The sequence below is a fragment of the Podarcis melisellensis genome (assembly GCF_964234715.1).
Source record: "Podarcis melisellensis genome assembly, chromosome: 11".
Taxonomy (NCBI): Eukaryota; Metazoa; Chordata; class Lepidosauria; order Squamata; family Lacertidae; genus Podarcis; species Podarcis melisellensis.
The window spans coordinates 45,404,920-45,431,252 of record NC_138543.1 but is presented as its reverse complement, the minus strand read 5'-3'; the positions used below and the strand labels follow the sequence as shown (position 1 = coordinate 45,431,252).

Here is a 26,333-nt window from a genome sequence, read left to right as displayed (position 1 = left end):
TTTAGGAGGGAAAAAGTGAGTCTTATAGAGCAAAAAATATAGTATATTATTATACATTCTGCATGGTTGATAGTGAACTAAGGTTTCTCAACATGGCTGCTTTACTCTGTAATAATTTTTTATTAGTTTTCAATTACAGTTGTGCCACTGGCGTGATCCAGCAGTTGATTCCTCTGCTCACAGTAGCCAGAGACTCCTTAAACAACTCCAGAGCAGCAGATATTCTGGCTCCTAATTGAAAACTGTCTGAGGGAAAAGTCTCTTTCAGGGAGGCTTAACTGAGCAAATCAATTGCAGCGCTGCCCTGGTAAGGTGTGGCAATGCACCATATGATTGACAGGTGACATCACTTGATTGGTGGGTGCGTCTGGCTTAAAGTAAAAATGGCCAGGCCAGTTTGGATCTCTGGAGGGTCAGGATTAGCCCAGGGACTACCCTATTTCTGTCCAAGAGGATCAGACAGTGATTCAGATTCACTATTATTATTTTATTACATTGTTTGAAAATTAATTTGGGGTTGTTGAATGTGATTCCAAACAGAGGATTTACCCAAAAGAAATGTCTTGCTTGTTTCTTTCAGGTATAACCAATGGAGCGTTTGGTGTTTCGGATGGTAGTTCTCTATGTAGTATTGCATTCTGGCCTGTTTGAAAATCAAGGTATGTATATGAATGCTTGTTTTCTTGAAAAGAAATAGTACATATATAGCAAGGCAACAATGTGTGTTTAAGTGTGTGTACCAGCTGGGACTGGTGATTTCCTGCTTTTAAAAAGAAAACTGGTAGTACTTACTTACGAGTATGTACCATAGTACAGTGGTACCTCAGTTTAAGAACAGTCCAGTTTAAGAACGATTCAGTTTACAAACTTTGCAAAACTCGAAATAGTGTCCTGGTTTGAGAACTTTACCTCGGTCTAAGTACGGAAGCCAATTGGTGGCGGCGGGAGGCCTCATTAGGGAAAGTGCCCCTCAGTTTAAGAATGGTTTCAGTTTAAGAACAGACTTCTGGAATGGAATGAAAGTGGTAGTCATGTAATCTGGGGAACCGGGTTTGCGTCTCCGCTCCTCCACATGCAGCTGCTGGGTGACCTTGGGCCAGTCACACTTCTTTGAAGTCTCTCAGCCCCGCTCACCTCACAGAGTGTTTGTTGTGGGGGAGGAAGGGAAAGGAGATTGTTAGCCGCTTTGAGACTCCTGAAGGGGAGTGAAAGGCGGGATATCAAATCCAAACTCTTCTTCTTCTTTAAGTTCGTAAACTGAGGTACCTACCTACCAAGTGGCGATAGCGACGGCGAAGAAGAATTTCTTCACCGCCTCTATTGCATCTGCAGAAAACAGCAGCAGGAGACTTTTTCAGGTGGTTCACAATTTAGCGGAACCACCTGTAACATCGGGGCCCAGTACGGGCCACATATTCTCCTGCAATGATTTTGCAAAGTTTTTTGCAGATAAAATCGCTCAGATTCGGGAAGAAGTAGACTCCACCGTGGGAGCAGGGCCGGGGCGGGAGAGTGCTAGAGTTCTGTCTAGTCAAGTTGAGTGGGATGAATTCCAATCTGTTACCTCCGAGGATGTGGACAGGCTGCTTGGACGAGTGAAACCAACCACCTGTCTCCTGGATCCTTGCCCATCCTGGCTTATAAAAGCTAGCCGGGAAGGACTGGGCGATGGGCTTCGTGGGGTGGTGAATGCTTCCCTCTGTGAGGGAGCCTTCCCAGACCCACTGAAAGAGGCGGTTATTAAACCGCTTCTTAAAAAACCATCTTTAGATGCGGCCACAATGGCCAACTATCGCCCAGTCTCAAATCTTCCATTCTTGGGCAAGGTGATAGAGCGAGCGGTTGCCGAACAACTCCAGGCACGCCTGGAAGAAGCGGACCATTTGGATCCCTTCCAGTCGGGATTCAGGCCTCATCATGGGACTGAAACTGCCTTGGTCGCACTGGTTGATGATCTCCGGCGGGCTAGGGACAAAGGTGAGAGCTGTTTCCTAGTTCTGCTGGATCTCTCAGCGGCGTTCAATACCATCGACCATAACATCCTTCTGGACCGTCTTGAGGGGCTGGGAGCTGGGGGCACTGTCCTACAGTGGTTCCGCTCCTTCCTCCTGGGCCGTGTTCAGAAAGTGGTGGTGGGGGATGAGTGTTCAGACCCCTGGGCTCTCACTTGTGGGGTGCCTCAGGGTTCTGTCCTCTCCCCCATGCTTTTCAACATCTACATGCAGCCGCTGGGAGAGATCATCAGGAGGTTTGGGCTGGGTGTTCATCAGTATGCAGATGATACCCAGCTCTACCTCTCTTTTAAATCAGAACCAGTGAGGGCAGTGAAGGTCCTGTGTGAGTGTCTGGAGGCGGTTGGAGGATGGATGGCGGCTAACAGATTGAGGTTGAATCCTGACAAGACAGAAGTACTGTTTCTGGGGGACAGGAGGCGGGCAGGTGTGGAGGATTCCCTGGTCCTGAATGGGGTAACTGTGCCCCTGAAGGACCAGGTGCGCAGCCTGGGAGTCATTTTGGACTCACAGCTGTCCATGGAGGCACAGGTCAAATCTGTGTCCAGGGCAGCTGTTTACTGAGACCCTATCTGCCTGCGGACTGTCTCGCCAGAGTGGTGCATGCTCTGGTTATCTCCCGCTTGGACTACTGCAATGCACTCTACGTGGGGCTACCTTTGAAGGTGACTCGGAAACTACAACTAATCCAGAATGCGGCAGCTAGACTGGTGACTGGGAGCGGCCGCTGAGACCATATAACACCGGTCTTGAAAGACCTACATTGGCTCCCAGTATGTTTCCGAGCACAATTCAAAGTGTTGGTGCTGACCTTTAAAGCCCTAAACAGCCTCGGTCCAGTATACCTGAAGGAGCGTCTCCACCCCCATCATTCTGCCCGGACGCTGAGGTCCAGCGCCGAGGGCCTTCTGGCGGTTCCCTCATTGCGAGAAGCAAAGCTACAGGGAACCAGGCAGAGGGCCTTCTCGGTAGTGGCGCCCACCCTGTGGAACGCCCTTCCAGCAGATGTCAAAGCGATAAACAACTACCTGACATTCAGAAGACATCTTAAGGCAGCCCTGTTCAGGGAAGTTTTTAACGTGTGATATTTTATTGTATTTTTGGTTTTTATGGAAGCCGCCCAGAGTGGCTGGGGAGGCCCAGCCAGATGGGCGGGGTATAAATAATAAATTATTATTATTATTATTATTATTATTATTATTATTATTATTATTATTATTATTATTCAATGGAGCACACTTCTGAGTAGACAAGTAAATAATTGCACTGTAAAGCATATTTTCAGGCCAAATGAGGTACATTTTCTAGGTGTCTGTGTCCTTAAGTGCAGGGATTTTTAGTTATTTTACACAAAGCAGAAGTACCAGGTTACAGGGAGGGGGAGGTGTGGATTTTGGAAAGGCAAATTCAAGGGTTTGCTCCTTAAGGCTTTGGGGGATCCTATTGGCTTTGGGGGATCGTTTAGGTCCCAGGTAGCAATGGGCCCACCTTACTGTGAGCTTTTCCCACATCTACTGTTCTGTACCCAAATACAGTGGTACCTCAGGTTAAGTACTTAATTTGTTCCGGAGGTCCGTTCTTAACCTGAAACTGTTCTTAACCTGAAGCACCACTTTAGCTAATGGGGCCTCTCGCTGCTGCTGTGCCGCAGGAGCACAATTTCTGTTCTCATCCTGAAGCAAAGTTCTTAACCCAAGGTACTATTTCTGAGTTAGCAGAGTCTGTAACCTAAAGGGTATGTAACCTGAAGTGTATGTAACCCGAGGTACCACTGTATATGCTATGCTACAGTTGATGGAACTGTTATTGGGTAAATGTTACCCTAATGACTGTTCAACAGAGCCTGAAGTGTCAGTGAGTCTTTTCTTTTCTCCCTTAGATCATAATCTGTTTCAACCTAGAAACCTTGAGATTTCCATGAACATTCGTCTTCAGCAGCTATCAGTGAAATGGGATGTTGGTGATGATTCTGAAGCATACTACTCTGAAACAGATCTTGTTTTTAATATCCAAGTCAATCGAACCGAAGAGAAGATTATTGACTTCCCAACTTTTCGTGAAATTCCCAGACGCTGGCCTCTCCAGGTATTGGTGGGAAAGGCCTAGAACCTTTGCCCATCAGTGTAGTTAATACTGAGCTAGATGGATCAACGGTCTGGCTCAGTTTTAGATGGCTTCCTACGTTCCTATGAAAACCAGATAAGCCTCATACATATGTGTTCTCTTCGATGCCTGTTATTCAAAATACACTTACCAGGCTGCATTAGAAAAAGCAAAACGTTTGAATATAGGCTGGGGAAAGTTATTGTTCTATGTTGAGTTGAAACCCAGGATTCTTAATGGCTGCCACAATACTTAGCCAGTTCCTTAAACAGCTGTAAATACCCAGAATTATAAGTGCAAAAGGGCTGAATCACCTTGGCTTACATTAGGGTAACGTAAACTTCGGGTTACGAAAGCGGCAAACCCGGAAGTGTTTCACCACACGTGCATGCTCAGAAGCGGTTTACTGTCACGCGCACATGCGCAGAAGCGGTCTACCGCTTCTTCTCCGGTTGCGAAAACCTCAGGTTCCGGCCGGACCTCCGGAACAGTTCCTGTTCGCAATCGGAGGTACCACTGTAGTATCTTTTCTCTAGTCTTATTTTCTGGGATATGAAGGCATATTTATGAAAGAATTGCCTTCCTCATTTGCTCTTGAGGAACAACAAAGCTTTCACATTCAGGCAATGGCTGATTAATGCATTTCCAAAAGACGTGCGATCACCCACATGCGCGTTGCACTGAACCCAGAAGTGACCCAAAAATGTCAATCAACACAGCATGAAAAGGGTGTAATGGAGGGAGGAGTGTCATGGGGCAGGGAGCATTTCCACAAGCAGGGGTCAGGAACAAAACCCCCATGCAAAATTGCTAGCAGCTGTGTACATTTTTTTAAACAAACAAACAAACAAAACCCAGGTCTGTAGGGCATTGTCAATTTCTCCTTGGGTTTTGTTAGCACATAATCAAGCATGGGCTGTAAATTTTGTGAATAAAGTTGTTTAAAATAATCAAAATAATTCAGTATTTAAGCTAATGGTTAGTCCTTTTAAAAGTAGACCCAGTGTTCAATAGGTAAAGGTAAAGGGACCCCTGACCATTAGGTCCAGTCGTTACCGACTCTGGGGTTGCGGCGCTCATCTCGCTTTATTGGCTGAGGGAGCCGGCTTACAGCTTCCGGGTCATGTGGCCAGCATGACTAAGCCGCTTCTGGCGAACCAGAGCAGCCCACGGAAATGCCGTTTACCTTCCCGCCGGAGTGGTACCTATTTATCTACTTGCACTTTGACCTGCTTTCGAATAGTCCAGCAATAAATGAAATGATGAGGTGTCAAGCAAATCTAGTGGATTTTGTTACAGAAATTTAAGGTACCGTAGGGACGCAGGTGGCGCTGTGGGTTAAAGCCTCAGCGCCTAGGACTTGCCGATCGAAAGGTCGGCGGTTCGAATCCCTGCGGCGGGGTGCGCTCCCGCTGCTCGGTCCCAGCGCCTGCCAACCTAGCAGTTCGAAAGCAGCTCCGGGGGCAAGTAGACAAATAGGGACCGCTTACCAGCGGGAAGGTAAACGGCGTTTCCGTGTGCGGCTCTGGCTCGCCAGAGCAGCGATGTCACGCTGGCCACGTGACCCGGAAGTGTCTCCGGACAGCGCTGGCCCCTGGCCTCTTGAGTGAGATGGGCGCACAACCCCAGAGTCTGTCAAGACTGGCCCGTACGGGCAGGGGTACCTTTACCTTTACCTTTATATTGAATACACTTAACACACACTTCAAGCTATCATTTAATCTGACAAAGTAGAAAGTATTATCTGCCTAACCTATCTAACTGAAAACAAGTGGAACATAAGAGATAAGTTGTGTGTGTGTGTGTGTGTGACTAGATCTTTGACCGAGTTGCTAAACCGAGCTGATATTAGTGGAGGTAGCTTTCAACGTATTGGTCTTACGCAAGTTTTATTGAATATCCAAAATTAGCGACTGCCTCAACTCGTATGTGAACGTTGCCAAATCCCAGGCACATTTTGCAAAAGTCAGAAAACTGAAAAGGCACCACTGGTGTATGTTGACAGTCACCATGCATTCACTTGGAAGTCTGGAAATGATTCAGGCTTATTCATTTAGTTTGCGATCCAGTGTTATCTTTCACCAAAAGTGGCTAACCAAGAAAACCAAGGAAGCTCACTGAGTGACCTTGGGCCAGTCACTGCCTCTCAGCCTAATCTACCTCACAGGGTTGTTGTGGGAATTAAATGAGGAGGGAGGAGAACCATGTAAGACACACTGAGCTCCATGGAGGCCAAAGGTGGGATATAAATTCAACAAATAAATAAACTAGAAAGAATTCCTGGATTGTTGTAGGGAGATCTGTTGAATAGTGTGGTCTGTGTCACATGGGGCTTCAGTGAGAGAGGGAGAAATTGCCTGGAATTGAGTGGAGGAATCTTAAGCCAATGTTTAAGTTCAGTAGACACCCCCTCTCCTGGCACTGCAACCTCATGCAACACAGCCAAAAATGTTGCGGTAGGTCTCCCTGATCTCTTAGAGGGATGAGGCACAGTGGCTTCTGCACATAGCTGTCAACCATCCCTTATTTGGCAGGAAAGTCCCTTATCCCAGCGCTGTGTCCCGCTGCTGTCCTGGATTGATGATATCCCGTAAATTTCCCGGGTTTCAAAGGAAGCAGCTCCTCTCCCTCCCTCCCTGCCGGCCAGAGAGGAGGGAGGCTCCAACTGTGTTGCTTGGCTGCGTTGCTCACCCAATAAGGAGTCTAAGAACGACTGGGGGTGGAGCTTGCATGCCTTCTGCCGATCAAATCAGCCGCGTTGCCTGGGGACTTGCCTTTGCTCAGTGCTTCCCAGCAGAGAGGTGATGGTGGTTTTCCTTGCTGCATCCCTTTTGCCGGGTTGCTGCGCTGTGGGAACCACCACTTGAGGCTTCACTTGGCTGCTGGCTGGGCTTTTTGCCTTTGGCTCGGAGGGGCTCAGAAGTTGAACATACCTGTGTTTGGAAAATCCCTTATTTTCGAGGCTGCTGGTCCCTTATTTTCAAATCTGTAAGTTGACAGCTATGCTTCTGCAGAGGACGAGGAGGAAGAATACAGAATAATGAAAGATCTGTTGTTTAAGCTTGAGTTCTGCTCATGCAACATTGGAGACAGCCCTATGATTATTATTTTTAGAACGGTGACTCCTCCACATATACAGATGCCTGCACATTTCATAAGCTAAAGAGTATGATCTATAGAATTCTAGAGTTGGAAGGGACCATGAGGATCATCTAGTCCATGGTGGTCCAACTCCTGGTCCAAGGGCCACACTCAGTGTCCTTTTGGGCAGCTCTTGGCAACATTTGATGTTCCCCCACAGGTAGATGAGGCACTGGGTTTGGGGAAGGCGATGTGAGGGTTCTGACAGAGTCCTAACCATCTTAGTTAGTGCTTGGTTAGTGCTTTCCCAGCTTTGGGAAGGATGTGGGAGGACTCTAGGACAATGCCAGAGCCTTTCACCTCCTTCTCAATCTCTTTGGGAAGGCAGTGCAAGAGCTGGGGGCTGGAGTGGGCTTTAAATATTGGCCTTGCTGCCTCCCCTGTTGTGCAATGATGTATTGTCCTGCCTGTGGGTTCTGTGTCAAAGTACTCTTTTCAGACCCATTTGGTCTGAAAGGTTGGACTGGCCTGATCTAGTCCAACCCCCTGCAATGCAAGAATCTTGCACCCAACATGGGGCTCGAACCCACAACCATGAGATTAACAGTCTCATGCTCTACTGATAGAGTTGTCCCTAATTATTCAACTAAGATATATATTGCCTCACTGTTTTCCTTTTCAATTGCCTGCTTTTTAGGAGAATTATACGACCACTGTCAGTAAATCAAATAGACATCTGCAATGGAACTGGACCTCTGAAATACCCTTGGAGTGTGTGGCTCATGCAGTAAGGATCAGGAGCATGGTGAGGTTTTCTGAAGTTTGGAGCGACTGGAGCCCATGGAAGATAGCAGATGGTGAGCAAACATTGTCACCTTTAAGTATGAAAGAGCAAAATGCCCATTGGGGGGACTGTATTATCACTGTTGAATGCAAGGACAGAGAGCCTATAGCCTGGCAGATAGCAAGGACATTTTTGTAAGCAGTTGCTCCAAATATAAGGCATGCTTATTTACACATTTACACAAACATTTTGTTGGAGAGTGATGCGGGTGGCGCTGTGGGTGAAACCCCTGAGCCTAGGACTTGCCGATCAGAAGGTCGGCGGTTGAGCTCCCGTTGCTCAGTCCCAGCTCCTGCCAACCCAGCAGTTCGAAAGCACGTCAAAGTGCAAGTAGATAAATAGGTACTGCTCTGGCGGGAAGGTAAACGCCATTTCTGTGCGCTGCTCTGGTTCACCAGAAGTGGCTTAGTCATGCTGGCCACATGACCCGGAAGCTGTACGCCGGCTCCCTCGGCCAGTAAAGTGAGATGAGCGCCGCAACCCCAGAGTCAGTCACGACTGGACCTAATGGTCAGGGGTTCCTTTACCTTTACCTTTTCGTTGGAGAACAGCATTACAGAATCCGAGGAAGCATGAATTTTCAAAGATTTTGGAAGAATTTTGAAATAATTTTGTGCTTCATTTTTCATGTCCTTTTGGGAAGTGTTGATGTGTTCAATTTGCATTGAGCAAATAGAACCTATCTTATCTGCTTTCTCCCTTCCTTCCTTGCTTGCTTGATGATTTAATTTCTATACTGCTCAATATACTGAAAATATCTCTAAGCAGTGTACAGAAAACTGAAGCAACAACAGACAGCTTAAATGTAAAAATTACATACAGTTGCATGTAAAAATTTTACATTAGTACAAAGTTACACACACACACACACACATATATAATCCATATAAATTCATTTTCCTTCTGACACTGCTTCCATCCCTAGGACTAATTAGAGTCATTTCAAAATGTAGCTTTGGAATGAAAATACTCTATTTTTATAGAAACAGCAAAACCATAATGGCTCACAAATGCTGCCTCATCATTCTGTGTTCCCCTTTAAATCGAACAAAGATTTCGTTACCACATGCACTTTCTATTCATGGGATCAGTGGGTGTTTCTTCACAAAATACTTATAAAAATAATTAAGTAGCAGGAAATACAGGAAATTGCAGTCAGCTCAACTTATGCCAACTTTCACTCTTCTTTCAAATCCATCATCAAAAGCCTCGTTTTCCATGACGCCTTTGACCCATCTCCCTAATTCCAAAACAGCATGCCTAAGTTAGTATAACAAAAATGCATATATATTATTCCTCTGCTTTCGTTTGCCTCCACATCCCTCCACTGCCTCGGCAACGCTACCGATAAAGTAAGAAACCCCCCTGAGGCTTAGACTTAACCTATTGTGTACTGTAGAGCAGGCTTCCTCAACCTTGGGCCTCTGGATGTTTTTGGCCTACAACTCCCATGATCCCTAGCTAGAGGACCAGTGGTCAGGGATGATGGGAATTGTAGTCACAAAACATCTGGAGGCCCAAGGTTGAGGAAGCCTGCTATAGAGTACCAAGGCATTTGCTAAATAACTATAGCGCACATGGCAACACTTTATTGCCTTCATATTTATTTATTTTTCCATTTATGAGTTGCTTTGCATAAGATCTCTCAAAGCAATCTAAGAATGAAAACATCAACAACAAAAACAACCATTGCAGAAATTTTATATATAAAACTATTAAAGCCATTACGTTGTTGGCATCCGTCTGTCTAGAGAAAGAATGGAATGCACAACTTGAGGTGAAATGAAACTGAACGTGACCTCCCCATGTGCAAGCCTAGGCAGTGAGCATAGAGGTCCTGGGTTGCCTAGATAATGACCCCCCTCTCAGCCTCGCTGATGTGGTCCAAAGGAAAGCAGAGCAATACTTTTGGCACCAGCTTGGCTGCAGGAGTAGCCAGAAGGAGGTATGCAAGGCGCCATCCAACCATCTTAGGGACTCCACTCCCGATTTGTGTAGGAGAGGTCACTTTGATGCTGCTAATGCAAGCAAAACAATGCAGGAGGCAGCAGTTATGAGTTTCTTGTCCCTGCAGCCACAGCAGGCGCCGTGATTCCCCAGTGGTTTTACTTCGCCCCCAGAGGCGCACTCCATTGTCTCCTGAGACAGACGGATGCCAATAACAACTTGGGAGCAATCTCTTCTCCCCAACCCCCCAAAAGGTATCAAGGAAACCTCTGAGACAACTTTGAGATGAAACAACAACTTCCAGATGGTTTGTTGTTTGGTTTCTTACCACAAAAAGCTCAGAGCCATGTAGAACTTTTAGGACTGTCCTATGTACTTAACAGCGTGAGCTTTCATAGAAAGAAGCCTTTGAGGTGGTGATGAAGTCACACACAAATGTACAGTGAGTTCTAGTTACAATGAATGAAACGTAATCCTATAATACTTCTTCAGAAGTAAGCCTCATTGTGTTCGTTGTGTTTATTATCTGGTAGGGATTGTTGCCCTGGAAACTATTTTTTTTATTTTTAAATTAAAACTCTTAATTTACGGAGCAGGGCTGGAATGCCGCAAAGGGTGCCTGTTTCATTGTCACAATTATATGTACAAACAAATCTCTCTTTCTCTCCCTGCCCCCTGTTTCTTTGTTCAGGGATGGATGTCGTAAACATTCGCTGGTATTTCTTATGGCCAGAGGGTAATAAGTTCATTGAAATGGGTTCTGACGTCAAGTATTGCTGCATTGGGGCAGAAAATAAGAGTGTGCCGAATTTTTATTTTGGTGATAAGCAGATGAACGTTGGACTGCAACGAAGAGTATTAGTTACTTTGAAAAATGTTACCCGTTCCACGGCACTTGGCTACACTATCTGGTGTGATTCCGAAAGTGCATCTCTCTTTGTGACCAGTAAGCAGAAAATATTTGGTGTTTCCATTGAGGGAGGGGATTGTGTCCACCTGAGCAGCTTTTTGTACTTCCTGGCCAGGTTCATGAAGTTTTGTAACAGGAATATCTGAAGAGGAGCTCATGTCGTAAAGCAGGAGTGAGGAACCTTCTTTCCTCCTGACCAGAGCTTCTCTTTATCCTCTGAGCAAGAGGTTCAAGGGCACATTCTATCTGATAAGAGAACTTGAGGAGGACCACTGGTGTGCCTGGCTTGAGGAGAGTCCTGTGGGCTAGATGAAGACCAGGGGGAGAGACATTTGACGTTCCTCACCCTCTTTCCAAAGGACTGCCTCCTCCCATTCTGCACACACCCTAAGATATGGATGGGTGCTAGGTTAAGTTGGGAAGAATGAGAGAGTTGTTTATGTGGTCACACCTCAGTTTGTGCCCCATGTCTTGTTAAGTTCCTACATCTGGTGATGAGTTTTGTTCACATGTGCTTTTTAATTCCCCATGTTTTTTGGGCCTGAATTGGGTGTTTTAATAATTTGCCATGCAGTTTCCAGCTTTAAAAAGACTGCTGATGAGTGTTCTGTTCTTTGGACATTATCAGCCACCTTGAGTGAAAGTTTGCAAAGTAGAAAGATATGATATAAATTATCCTAATAAATGAATATCCAGAAAGTCACCATGACCGGCTCTATCAAAGGTGGCAAAAATATCAGATCAGATTGATTGGATCTGCAAAATTGGTAGTCAGTTGATGGTGTGCACACAGCTGACCCTAAGAGTAATTGTTTTCAAAGGTGGTTGAAAGAATGAAATGAAAGATGAAAACATTATAACCCAGGCTTGTTTCAACAGACCAGCCTGATAAACACAAAGACCTAGCCTGCAAAACAGAAGACATGATTAACTTAGAGTGTACCTGGCCCCGTGGTGCTAAAAATACGGATGCTGAGTTGCTATGTCCAGCAAACTTCACCTTGTCTGATGGGTAAGTGTTCTGAAACCCTGATCCTGACAGGAGAGATCCTTAGGAAGTGGCAACAGTTATGCCAGCCATCATAGTATACCATTTTTTGAGGAAATGAGTTGTTGAAGAAATGAATTACAGGGACAGAAAGTGTCCTGGAAGATGACCAGAGGGTTGGATCAAATGGATTATTTGCACACAGGACTTAGGTAGAGGAAACACTTTACCTTTGTGCCCTAGGGGTGAAGGGGCCAATAATAATAATAATAATAATAATAATAATAATAATAATAATAATAATAATAACAACTTTTATTTATATCCCACCCTCCCCGGCCGAAGTCAGGCTCAGGGTGGCTAACATCAAATATATAACATTAGTATAAAATCAAACAATAATTAAATTACCTCTTAAAAACAGGTCAAAATCAAAGTAAAGTCTAATTAGATGGCTTTCAGCAGGGTTAGGATTGGGAACAATAAGTGCTGATCAGTAAGTGCTATAGCCCTCCAGATGATGTTAAGATACCATTCCCATCATCCCTGAGAGCCCTGACTGGAACTAGGTTTCACGCTGGAAACCTAGTTAGTGCTAACTAGGAATTTGTTGTGGAGGTGGTAGGTGTTCTCTCAGATGAGGAAGAGGGTGTGTCATTTTAGGGGGTGAAACTTAATTTTTGCAAACTTCTTAAGTGAGGGGACTTTAAAATATGTTTTTGAGTGTGAGGAATTCAACTCTGCTATTCTTTTTGTGATTGGACAACATTTAGCTTGGTAAGCCTACATTTGAAGAAGAAACACATAAACTGCTTTTGAAAAACCAAAGAATTTTAATTTTACCTTCTAAAAATGTCAAGTAATGCTTAATAATAATAATAATAATAATAATAATAATAAACGGCAAGTACTTGGCAATCATTTAAAATGATTTCTATGCATTTTTACACACATTTTACTTACCAAGCAAAACTAAATTATATTAATTCAACTAAAATATATATTGAAATCTCAAGTAAAGTTACAACATTTTAACTCTCCTCATTTTTGGAATTTGAAAGTTGAAAAATTCAACATGCCCTACTGGGGGTGGTGTGGGTGGTGGGTGGGGGAAATGTATGCATTTTTTTAAACCTTGATTTCCACTTCTATTATGGCCCAAATATTCTCTAATATTCCATTTCTGATGGAAGAACAATAAACTCTCTTTTCTTCCCCTCCGAAACGTCAATCACCATGTCTCGAAAGTTCTTCCAATTGCAGCTCGGCCTCTTCCACATCCTGTTCATTCAAGATTGGCAAGCAAACCATATACAATTTAATACTGACATCCAGAAATTGCATTGGAGAGAAACTTACCAATCTTACTGTTGATGTAGCCCACAGAGGTAAGAGCTTATTTTCTCTATCGGTGTTACACTTTACCTACTACCACCGTCTGAAAATAAAGAATAGGCTCCTGCATATTGCAGCTGGGGCAAAACATTAAACAAAAAATTAAGCTACACTTTGACATCCCCAGGTGGGTAAAACAAACTCTTAGGTGATCCAATTCTTTTGCACAAAGAGAATTCTGGGCAAGCTTGAAATTCCAGATTGGTAAATCTCAGTAAATATCTCCCTTTTACACTGCTCTGTTTGCTCCCAAGTGATAAGAGGATGATACTCCTTACTGCTACCAATGGAAGCAGAAGAAGTAGGAACACAGAAAGCTGCCTTCTGCTGAGCACCAAGTCCATCTAGTTCAATATTGTTTATCCTGAAGAGCATGGGCTCCCCAGGGTTTCAGAAGGGCTACTTGGAGATGCTGTGGTTTGAAGCTGGGATCTCCTGCATGCAGAGCAGGTGCTCTACCAGTGAGATAAGGCCAAGCTAAATGCTAGTGTTAATTTTAACCCATGAGATGACGGTGCTTGCAATGCACTGAGTTGCCCCCTTGGTATTTCCTAGTTTCATTATGTGATCAAGATCCAGCTCCAAATTTCCTGCTGCTCTTTCCTTACGGGTTGGCTGCTATGAGAACAGGATTCTGGACTAGATGTGCCATTGGCCTGATACACAACTTAATTGCCTCCAGGCCGGTAACTGTGGAGGAAGTCCATACATTAATTGGGAAGCTGAAGAGCGGAAAGGCTCCGGGGAAAGACTTTATCCCAGCTGAGGTGATTACATCAAACCAGCACTGGTGGGCCCCGCTTCTGGCAGCACTCTTTACAGTAGTAAATAACTCTGGTAAGGTACCATATAGCTGGAAACATGCTATAGTAGTCCCAATCTTTAAGAGAGGCCACCCAAATGTACCTTCCAATTATAGGCCTATTAGCCTGCTCTCAATAATTGGGAAACTATATGCCCATTTCCTCAGTAGCAAATTGACAACTTTTCTAAATGAACATAATATACTATCTGAAGCCCAGGCAGCTTTCCGTGAGAATCATTCAACAACAGACCACTGTCTAATGCTGTCCTTCCTAGCTGAGAAGTATACCAGACACCTACAGGGTAAACTCTTCGTGGCCTTTATGGACCTGAAATCAGCATTTGACTCCATCCCCAGATCCCAGCTATGGTCCAAATTGAGTCTGATCTTGCAGGACAAACGACTTCTCTTTCTTATAAAAGCCCTGTACAATGGAACCAAACTGCAGGTCCGATGCGGTCGACAGGGACAGCTATCGAACAGCATCGAGATGACTAGGGGGGTGAGACAGGGTTGTATTTTGGCCCCCACATTGTTCTGCCTATTCCTAAATGACCTAGAAGAGAACTTAATGGACCCAGATGGACACATTCCAAAAATAGGAATGAGAAGGACCCCTTTGTTGTTGTATGCTGATGACGCAGCCATCATCTCGCGTTCCAGGCCGGGCTTGAATTATCTGTTGAGGAAATTTTCTGATTACTGTTCTGGAAATGGTTTATCCATTAATTATGAAAAATCTAAAATCTTAGTCTTCGAAAGAAGATTCTCCCAGTCTAAATGGGTGCTGGATGGCCATAACCTCGAACAGGTAAAATACTTCAGCTACCTAGGGCTCACATTCCATCATACAAGATCTTGGAAGCACCATTGGCAAACCTCCCTTCAAAAGGCGGAGATTACAAAGCTAGCCATACATAAATTCTTCTTCACAAAGGGCGGCAAATATGTTCCAGCAGCCTTAAGGGTTTTCAACGCAAAGCCCGTTTCCCAACTCCTGTATGCAGCAAATGTCTGGCATAATGGGGACCTGCCAAAGCTAGATGGCTTTCAGGCAAAATTTATACGATCTCTGCTGCAGGTACCTAACTGCGTCCCCAACTCCGTACTTCTGTTGGAAGCTGGTGAATGCCCAATTTCAGCTAGAGCATGGTGGGCTGCCCTAAGACATTGGCTCAGGATTTCAGTGTTTAATCTAGGGAAGGGTCTGTACCAACATATCACCAATGAGGAATTTGTCAGCAAATGGCAGAAAACCATGGCTAAAAAAGCCACCTCTATTGGTCTGTCTCCCCCCCAACTGTATTACCTGGGCTATGAAGGCGCCCAAAAGGCTTTAAAGCAAAGATTATGGGACAATGCACACAGTGACTTGCGATCTCGGTCACACGCAGTCTGTAGTCCACTGGCAGCAGGAGTTCAATATGGGTATGTCTTTGAGTTAACACCTTACATCAAAAACCTGACAGTACCTAACTATCGAAGCCTTTTCACCAAGGCCAGACTGAATGTCTTCCCCTCTGCAGTGCTGGATGGTAGGTTGAGAGGAGTTCCCTACCAGGACAGACTTTGCTCGTGTGCTCAAGACATCGAGTCCATAAATCATATTTTGTTACATTGTGCGAAGTATGAGCAGGCCAGGGCTGAACTGATACTACCCTTGCTGGTGCCTTTCCCGGGAAAGTCAGAGGCTCACTATGTCAGGTTCCTACTGGAAGACCGGACAAAAGCTAGAACTTTGGCAGTGGCAAAGTTTTTATCGGTGGTTGAAAGAACAAATGAGCCCAATATTCCAAACAAAGTGCTTGATTAACCTGGAGGTAGGCTGTATGAACTCTGTATTGATTTGTAATGTTTTGTTGGTCTCTGGACCGTAATAAAGATTGTTTGTAATTGCCTCCAGAACTTAAACGGGGTGCAAAACAAGAACAATATGGAATTCTCCCCCCCCCAGTTGCCTGTAGGGTGAACTACATTTAGCTGCTGAATGAATAAAATAATAGTCAAGGCATATCATCTATATTATTATTATTATTAAGATTTTTTACTGATACAACAAGAAAAAAGAAAAAAACACAAATACCAAATTACACACAGGAATAACTATAGACACATAATTTTCTTAGCAAACATTATAACGTATATTGGTCTTAACACTAAAGACCCAACCTCCCGTCTATTCCATATTTCAATTTCATAATACTTATTGCCAATACACACTTTTATTATAATTAAACTTATTCTTAATATATCTAATTTTGTTTATCTACCTTGCAACTATTACTGAAGTTCACTTATATTAAGAATGAAAGTTGACATGACCTTCAGAAGGATCTGTACCAGGTTATCGGTGGGGTGCGGTGGGGTTTTGTTGTTGTTGTAAGGGATGGTCCACCCAATATTATGCAAGGGAGAATAGCTGTTGATATGGATACTGAAAGCACTAGTTTTCCCCAGGCTTGATTTGGATTGAGGCTGACACTCATGGACAAAATTAGCAAATAAATGCTCTGATCAATGTACCTATCTCCTGCTCGCTCCCTCACCTTAGTTCTCCTGCTCTCTCTCATTTCTCCCTTCTCCCTCTTTGGTACTGCTGTAGCTGTGAACCCGATGCCGGGGATATTGGGAAACACAGCAGGACTTCTGGGAAACTTGGCTCAGTGCCCTGTTGGCATTTGAGATGAGCGAGGGAGACCTTATTTTCTTCCCTTGTCCCACCTTTTTAGCAAAAGCAGGTTGGTTCTGGGAGAGAGGGGAAATTAGTTGACTTTTTACTTTTCTTGAATTAAAAATTATGCTGGAGAAGAAGTATGTGTGTTGCATGTTTGTGTGTTGCAATGTTCAGCTTGGTTTTGGGGCAAGCATTTTGAGCTGCCCGAGTTTATAACTGGGCCTTTTTTCTTTCAACGATTTAAGCTACATATGCTTCAGGTTAAGGTTACATACGCTTCAGGTTGCATACGCTTCAGGTTACAGACTCCGCTAACCCAGAAATAGTGCTTCAGGTTAAGAACTTTGCTTCAGGATGAGAACAGAAATTGTGCTCTGGCGGTGCGACAGCAGCAGGAGGCCCCATTAGCTAAAGTGGTGCTTCAGGTTAAGAACAGTTTCAGGTTAAGTACAGCCCTCCGGAACGAATTAAGTACTTAACACGAGGTACCACTGTATACTGCTCCATATTTCAAAGAAATATTGGAGCGGCTTACAACATTGTACAAATATCACAAGTAGATAACACAAAAAGCTATTGTGACAGCACAGAACAATTTGATAAGCTATCCTTCTGAAAACAGTAACATAAAACTAAAACAATTAACATATAGGGACCATAATGGCTACTAGCAGAACCAAAATACAACTGAGACAAGCAGACCTACCCACCAAGTATCTACTAGCATATATTTATTTATATGGTGCTTTTTTCTGGGGGGACACATACCCCTAAACATTTTGTGAATCTCAGTTTGGCTTCATTGAGGGGCAGTATTTCAATGTGAGTAGGAAAATGAGAGTACCCCTAAAAATTTTTTTAAGAAAAAGACACTGTATTTATAAATAGCAGCAGTAGCACTCTCACTTCCTCTTATCTGAATTTATGTTCCAAGACAGATTACAAACTGCAGCAGAGGCATCTCCAGTTTTTATCATGGTATTCTATGAAACTATCCTGAAATAATTCAGAGTTATTATTGCACATTTTTTTTACTGTCCAAATTCACTGAATTGCTCTTTCAGAAGAAGAATTTTTCTTTCTCCTTTTCAAACTAGTTCATCCTGCAGCCCCCTACAAACTCCGTGCAGTTTATACAAACGCTACGGCCATCCAGTTACAATGGCAGATAAATGAAATAAGTGAAGCCCTCTTGCTGTTATGTGAAATTCATGGTGCTTCTCATGATGGGGAACAGGTAAGATGCAAACATGATTAGCACAAAGAAATGTGTGGTGGTCTTTTTCAGATTCATAACATTTGTGGCTTTCCTGTTAATTGCTCAACCTATAGTGATGGCGGAGAGCTTAGAAAACACTAGACACAATCTTTTGCATGATTGTTTTAAGAAGTATGGAAACTAGTGCTAAAGGAAAAGCTTACTTACAAAATGTACACTTTTAAAAAAAGGTTCAGAGGCATACAAATTTTATGAAACCTGGTGTTGTTTTATTGTACATGGTTGTAAAAAAAGAAAATAACTTAAGTCCCCTGTCCACACATAAGCAGCTGTGGTTGGGAAAGCAAGAATTTGTAACACTGTATTGGTCAAGGTCCTACTCCCATCCATTTTACAGACTTGTTTTGGTTTTCTTTCTTTATATTTGTTATGCTTTAAATTTAACATTAACAGTGTTATGGTTCTTGCTGTATTCTGTGTGAAAATTCAGTAAATGCAATGGTTTTTTTTAAAAAAAGAATAGCCAGATTAGTCTGCAAAAGCAAAGTTGTGTTTTTTTTAATGTGGCACAAAACTTTCAGCTCCTGAAGGGATCCCTGTGTGTCAAGATGTGGCATATAGTGCATTCCTGCGAATGCTTACAAAGGAAAACACTTGTTCCCAAGTTTTTGGGAAGCCATGGTTTATGGCTTACAGCAAATGAGTTATTCTGCCACTTCTCCCCTGAACCAACAGGGGAGATTTCGCTTCTTTTCTTTAAAATATAAAGCAGTATAGAAACAAAATAAAATCACAGCATTGTAAAGTTGGAAGGAACACCAAGCGTCATCTAATCAGTGCAGGAATCTCAACTAAAGCACCCATGATAGCCCATGAAATTTGATTTGCTGTCACTTCCCTTGAAACAAACCACAACCTGATGCCTAGCTATGTTATTGTCTTCCTGGTTGTTTGTTTCTCCTGAACTAACCACAGTGGTCCTGCATTCGCACAACAAGCCACGGGGGGGTGGGGGTGGGGGGTGGGTTGCTTGTGTTAGGGAAGGAGAGAAGTGGGAGTCATCTGCTTGTTCATTGTAAGCCGTAAACTGTGCCTTACTGTGATCGGTGGTGTGACGGATGCCCATTGTGACCAGTAGGACAGAAATAGGTGGAGCCACAGTCAACGTCAAGCAAAGCCAACTAATTCTAGTTCTGCTCCCATCCTCCTCCCAACTTAGTTCCGCAATGGCAACACTGAGCCTAAGGAAGAAGAAGCTGATAGCCAAGACTGGGTGCAAAAAAAGAACTCAGGCAGGTGTGGGCTGCCTGAGGACAGAGTGAGGTTGGTGGAGCAGTGCCTCATTTGCCCCAGTGGACCAGCCAATGCTGATTATGATGTGTGAATGAGACTACTATATTGAGCTGGGCTGGCTTCCATGTAATCATGGATGTGTTTATAGCATTCATTGTTAAAGCTGTGAGCACAAAAAGTTGGTGCTTTCCACCAAAGCAAATAAGCACGCATCATAACAAGTCTTCTATACCTTTAAAGACCCTGTGAAATATATAGATTGAACAACAACAGCACAGCCATGTTCTAAACAAAGGTCCCACCCATAGCCAGGTTTAGCTTAGGACTCCTTGCTGACCAGTGTTGGAGTGTGTGGTCTAACACGAAAGTCCTGGTTGAAACTTGATTCCTTTTGATATAGCCCAGCTCTGCATCTTATTAGTTTCTAATGTGGATGGATGTATTGAATAACACGTTATTTTAAATGCAACAAAGGGTTTTTAACAATAGAAAGCTGTAAGTAAAGGGTAAAGGGACCCTTGACCATTAGGTCCAGTCATGAACGACTCTGGGGTTGCGGCGCTCATCTTGCTTTATTGGCAGAGGGAGCTGGCGTACAGCTTCCGGGTCAGGTAGCCAGCATGACTAAGCCGCTTCTGGCAAACCAGAGGAGCACACTGAAACGCCATTTACCTTCCCGCCAGACTGGTACCTATTTATCTACTTGCACTTTGATGTCCTTTTGAACTGTTATGTTGGCAGGAGCAGGGACCAAGCAACGGGAGCTCACCCCATCACGGGGATTCAAACCGCCGACCTTCTGATCAGCAAGTCCTAGGCTCTGTGGTTTAGTTTGACCCTAACCATGTTTAATGTTCATGTTTTGCAGAAAAATGTTACAGTGCAGTACAGTAAAGATTCACATCCCCAAATTATCCTAGATGGGTTGCAGCCGTCTACAAACTACACGTTAAAAGTACGCTGTGGTGCGGCTAGACATTTTTGGAAATGGAGCAAATGGAGCGAAAATAAAACTATCCCAACAAATGAAGCTGGTAAGGATTTCATGTTGTGGGGAAGAAGTTTGGGGTGACCAGGTTTATAATCCTCTACTGAAGGATGCTGTTTGCCCACATTTTCCAAAAATTGTGGGGAAATGGTCAAAAGGGAGATTTTTCACTTTTTGAATGTGCAGAATGAAAAATGGCAAAAGAATAAAAAATGTATGGAGTAGATGACCCACTCCTCCCCAATCTCCCCCTCTCCTTCTTCCTATGATGGGCATTGGGAAGAAAATACAGTAAATTTATTTAGTCTTCTACAGACCCACTTGTGTGGGTTAACTAACAAAGGAAAATAATGGCTGGTACCTGTTTTAAAACCATGGGGACTTGCACATAAAGAGCCGTAGTAAAGGTAAAGGTAAAGGTACCCCTGCCCGTACGGGCCAGTCTTGACAGACTCTGGGGTTGTGCGCCCATCTCACTTAAGAGGCCAGGGGCCAGCGCTGTCCGGAGACACTTCCGGGTCACATGGCCAGTGTGACATCGCTGCTCTGGCGAGCCAGAGCTGCACACGGAAACGCCGTTTACCTTCCCGCTAGTAAGCGGTCCCTATTTATCTACTTGCACCTGGAGGTGCTTTCGAACTGCTAGGTTGGCAGGCGCTGGGACCGAGCAGCGGGAGCGCACCCCGCAGCAGGGATTCGAACCGCCGACCTTTCGATCAGCAAGTCCTAGGCGCTGAGGCTTTAACCCACAGCGCCACCTGTGTCCCTAAGAGCCGTAGTAGCAGAGCTTAAATCCTATCGTTAGACAGATTAAAGAAGCATAGGAATAGGTCATTTAACCTTCTTTTAATAATGTGTTCAGCTGCATAAAGCTGTTTTGCAGTGAAACAAACCACACACTGAAGTAAGTTTAAAACATACTTATAGTCATGCATTGCCTTAAGCAGCAACAATAAGCAAATGCAGGCATGAACATTATTATTGGGTAGAAATATGTAGTGGAGAGAGAGAGAGATAGAGAGAGATAACAGGAACAGGAAACAAGCCTTACTTCCTCCCTTCCAGGAGAAGAGGGGATGTGACATCACTGAGCCTACTTTAGCAATTTAGAACTCTGTGATCCTTAACTCCTTCACATACTAACTAACATTGTTAGATTTGACTGCAAATCTTCCACATGGACTTCATAATGCAGCAGTGGCAGCAAGGATTTTTCTCTCCCTCTTCCTCCACTGGGACATCTAGAGTACTTGTAATAGTTCCCAGGTCCCAAGTCCATTGTTATAAGGTGTGTGTCTGAACCGCACTCAGGTTTATTCCTGCACACACTACCAAGAGCTTTAGGATCTTTTGTTGGAGCTAGTGACAAAGAAGCCTTGTTCAGCTGTTTTCCCCACCTGAGTTTTACAATATGCACTCCATTCCACAGTGTATAACACTGTTTTATGTGCTTTGGTTTACAGCTCCATCAGGGCAACTGGATATTTGGAGAGACACCCACTCATCTTTGGAGAACTGTAGCATAACAATATTTTGGAAAGTAAGTATTTCTGGTCATGCAGCCAGTGATGAGAGATTTCACCCCTTCCACTGCTAATAACTAAAAACTGCAAGGCTTAGACTATTTTTTTAGATAAAGTACTTCACATATACATTGTGCATTACAAATCATTGTTCCATTACTGTTTGATTGTGTGAGGCTCCCTGGGATATTACTAGTATATTTTTTAAGGAGTTTGTTAACTGGAGTGTCAGAGGAACCTTTGATCCTGACAAAATGTAGCTCCCTAACAAAAGGAAAGGATAGGTAAGCTTGGCCAGGAGGCTTCACCAGTCTAAGCAAATCTTCTTGCCCCCTTAGTGCTGTCCATATATCCAGAATTCCACAATGGGAGCTTGGGTACCATCTCATTGGGGAGAGACAATAGTTTGGTAGGGACCATGCTTTGCATGTGGAAGGTCCCAGGTTTCGTTGTTGTTGTTGTTCAGTCTTTTAGTCGTGTCTGACACTTCATGACCACATGGACCAGAGCACGCCAGGCACTTCTGTCTTCCACTGCCTCCCGCAGTTTGGTCAAACTCATGCTGGTAGCTTCGAGAACATTGTCCAACCATCTCGTCCTCTGTCGTCCCCTTCTCCTTGTGCCCTCCATCTTTCCCAACATCAGAGTCTTTTCCAGGGAGTCTTATCTTCTCATGAGGTGGCCAAAGTATTGGAGCCTCAGCTTCAGGATCTGTCCTTCCAGTGAGCACTCAGGGCTGATTTCTTTAAGAATGGATAGGTTTGTTCTTCTTGCAGTCCATGGGACTCTCAAGAGTCTCCTCCAGCACCATAATTCAAAAGCATCAATTCTTGATACTTCCCAGGTGTAATCCCTGCCATTTCCAGTTAAAGGGATCCAGTAGCAGGGAATGAGAAAATTGTCTGCCTACAGTCCTCAAAAACCAATGCTGGTCCTGGGATAGTTGGATAAATAAGTTGACTCAGGCTGTGTACACTTGACCAGCTTGCAAGGCTTCGGTGTCATTACTTTTCTTAATTTGGATTGAATCTGGTTTAGCGGGGAAGCACATCAAAACACAGTAATTAATTAGGAACAATTCCCTTTAAAATCCTATGCCCTTTTAAAATGTGGGGGTTTGGGGGGGGTGGAAGAATTATTGGGTTGTTGTTTTTATTTTAATTATATATTTTGTGATCTTATATTTTGATTTTATTCTGTGAACCACCCTGAGACCTCCAGGTATAGGGCGGTATATAAATTCAATAAATAATAATAAAAATAACAGCAGGATCATTATAATAAGATCGATACAGATTCTGGTTCCAAACCAGCAATGGGAACACAATGGGTGCAAAGTTACACAGGTGTGGGTACACAGCCTTGGAATTTTCCCCAACTTGAGCTGTTGGTTTCAAAGAACAGGATGGAACCATGTTCCCTGATAATGGGCAGGGATTTTATATGGGTGTTTTTTTCCCCCTTTCCAAAATAAAAAGACTCAAAAGCCATTATGCAAGAGAGTCGTTCCAGAATCTGCCTGCCTAGTTAACTCACTGGTCTTGTCGCTTCACCCTGAATGCTGCTGTCAACTGGCAGCTTCTGATTTCTCAAGACAAAAATACCAAAAGAAAAACTGACATTTCGTATAAAGGATAGTCAACAAAAGTAACTTGGTCCCATTGTAGAAAAGGACATTGTTTTGTTTTCCTCCCAACAGGCATCGCCAGACTTCCATGCTCACGGAAGAATTGTAAAATATGAGATATTGTGGGAAAAGTTAGAGGAACCTACTGAAACACATCACAGTGACATAAGCCCCACATTGAATAATTGCACCATTTCCCTTGGTAACTCATCTTACAAAATCAGCGTCTCGGCAAGGAACTCTGTGGACGCATCTCATCCTGCTGTGATTGCCATCTCGGCAGCTGAAGATGATGGTTTGTACAGCTAAACTTGTTCCAGTATGTGTTTCTTCCTTTTGTCCCAATGAGATAATGTTATGCCTACCAGATCTGAGAAACAGTGGCGTAGCGTGGGGGGTGCAGGGGGGGCCGGCCGCACCGGGCGCAACATCTGGGGGTTAGGGTTAGGGGGCGCAAATCCACGGGTTAGGGGGCGCAAATTACTTGCCTTGCCCCAGGTGCTGACAACCCACGCTACGCCACTGCTGAGAAATGTACGAGAACCCCTGTACACCTAGAACTCCACCTTCTTTAATTTTCCTTTGGGGAACTGTTATGACTGTGCAAATACAAACATTGGGCTTCTGGCTGTCTTGGAGTTCACTCAGAAGTGGGGTTCTTAATCCCGTGCATTAAAATACTAAATCGTGTGGTTTTTCTCCTGCCACCATAGCCCAAGGAGATGGGTAACACTTCCTTGCTAAAAAAATCAATTTTGTATTATTTCTCTTACACGTACACATGGGGTTGTAACAGATTTAGTGACTGGTTATGTGTGTGAGCCAAGCTGTGGTTTACAGAGATGTTAAATGAACCCAGCTTCCTCTTCACCTCATTCACTCCCTCTCATCTCTTGTCCTGAGTGGTTGAGAGGAAGAGTTTGAGAGGTCTTGTTTCCAAAGCACATAACATCCACAACCTGCTGTGTTGTCTGGAACCAAAACTGCACTCAATGTCAATTGTGGTTAAATTTGAAGAAGCTATCTTCAGGGGAAAAAAAGTATCAAGTAGGTTTGCTTTAAACCAAGAGTCAGCAACAATTTTTCTGATGGGGGCCACATTTCCTTTGAGGGCAATCTGTGCTGTAATCACAAGTGAATAAAAGTGCCCCCCTATTTTCTTTCTGCTGCCCCCTTCTCTTTGCTACTCCTTTCTTCTTATTTTTTCACTTCCTAGTCAAATGCAGGAATTGGGCCAAAGCCTTAGGGCCATAGATTGTTCACCTGTGTTTTGACCTAACCATTGCTAATGTTAACCACGGTTTCTCTGGACAACCTGATAAACCATGGTTAAAAGGAAGCAGCAGTGAAAGCTGTAGAAATTTGGCTCCTGGCCACACAGGAGTAGGAGAAAGGGATGAGCCTGTGATTCAATGTCGCTCATTCACATGCTAAGTTTGACATTCAGATGTGGTCATTATCTCATTAGTTTGTCTAACCTGATGCAGCAAAATACTTGCGATTGCAGCTTTTGGCTCTCCATGTTGTGCTATGCGCCTTGCTTCCTTGAGTTTTCCAGGGACAACACTACAAAGTTCAGCGTCCTTTGGATGAGATAGCACTCAAAGCTCTTAACTAATGCTACAATATACTGCTTTTCAGGAAACATGAATTGCAGCATGGAAGACACACAGAATAACACAGAACATGGCATTTATATTGCTTGGCAGTCTCAAAGCAGGTTTGATGGCTACGTCGTGGACTGGTGCAACAACCCTAAGTCCCATTTTTGTGACTTTCAGTGGAAGAAGTTTGGCCCCAATGACTCCAGTGCTCTCATTACACATGGTAGGAACAGCATACCATTGTCATTGAATGACTAATTCTTGAGCTGAAGAGGAATTGAAACTTCTTATAACTTTGTTGCTCAAGAGCACAGCGGCAGTTCAGCTACAGCTGCTCTTGGAAGAAAGTGATTATCTGGATCCATTTCATTCTTGATCTTACTTGGGAACAGAATTGGCCTTGCCTGGTTAGATGGATGACTTTCTCCAAGAGAAAGATGGGGGTACAGTGATGAAGCTGCCAATTTTTATCAATAACTCAGTGATGTGTATGTATACACACATACACCAACCATTGACTGCAGTATTCCCTTGGATTTTCCCCATAGGTGGGGGGCAGATGGCTTGATAGGGATGGTTCCAGAGAGTAGCATTTGCCTTCTGGCAGTTTAACTACAGGGTGTCTCAGGGCATCATATTCTCCCCAATGCTATTTAACATCTACTATGGGAGTGGTCATAAGGTCTGGAGTAAAGTGTATTTTTCTGTAACATCTGAGTCAGGAGCATGTCCTGAACTGTTTCCTAGATGCAATAATAGGCTGGATGAGGGCTAGCTAACTGAACACTGAGAAGACAGAGATCTTAAGGGTTGATGGTTCCCAGGTCCAAGAATTCAAATGTCTGTCTGTGCTGGATGAGGAGCAGATACATCGTTTGGGACAGGGCTTTATTTTCAGCCAGAACTTGCCAGAACTCTGTTCCAGCACCTCTCAGGTGGGTGCCATTGCCATTCTAAGAGAACAAGGGAGGTGTTCATGGTGAGTTTTGGCACCTCTTTTCCTAAAGAAATAGCACTGGTTTGGGAGCAAATCAATCATTATTAGAGGCCCAAGTGAACTGTGTGGCTTGTAGATCCTTAAAAACTAAGAGTAATGCATGTGTACTTTGATGAACCACTCAGTACTCCAGTTTCATATTTTGCACTAGCTGTAGCTTCTGAACTAAGTGAAAGGGAAACCCCATACAGAGTGCATTACAGTAAACTAAATGTGAGGTTTTTGATCCCTGGATCACCACGGGAGAAGCTATCCCTGTCCAGGAATGGGTGCAGCTGTTGTTTCATCCATATATCTGCATAAATTGTTTTATTCTTTTTTAA

The 26,333-nt window shown here is 43.9% G+C and overlaps 1 protein-coding gene across 1 annotated transcript in view; it reads left to right on the top strand.

The window, feature by feature from the left end:
- Positions 1-26,333, top strand: part of OSMR (oncostatin M receptor) — a 50,396-nt gene that overhangs the window by 15,374 nt on the left and 8,689 nt on the right. Inside the window, exons 3-13 of the mRNA XM_081930097.1 lie at positions 581-659; positions 3,892-4,097; positions 7,894-8,053; positions 10,679-10,933; positions 11,777-11,909; positions 13,134-13,273; positions 17,857-17,996; positions 20,140-20,305; positions 21,723-21,799; positions 23,482-23,704; positions 25,051-25,236. Coding sequence (XP_081786223.1) covers positions 590-659; positions 3,892-4,097; positions 7,894-8,053; positions 10,679-10,933; positions 11,777-11,909; positions 13,134-13,273; positions 17,857-17,996; positions 20,140-20,305; positions 21,723-21,799; positions 23,482-23,704; positions 25,051-25,236 — 1,756 coding nt within the window. The 5' untranslated portion in view covers positions 581-589. The remainder of the gene's footprint in view (positions 1-580; positions 660-3,891; positions 4,098-7,893; positions 8,054-10,678; positions 10,934-11,776; positions 11,910-13,133; positions 13,274-17,856; positions 17,997-20,139; positions 20,306-21,722; positions 21,800-23,481; positions 23,705-25,050; positions 25,237-26,333) is intronic.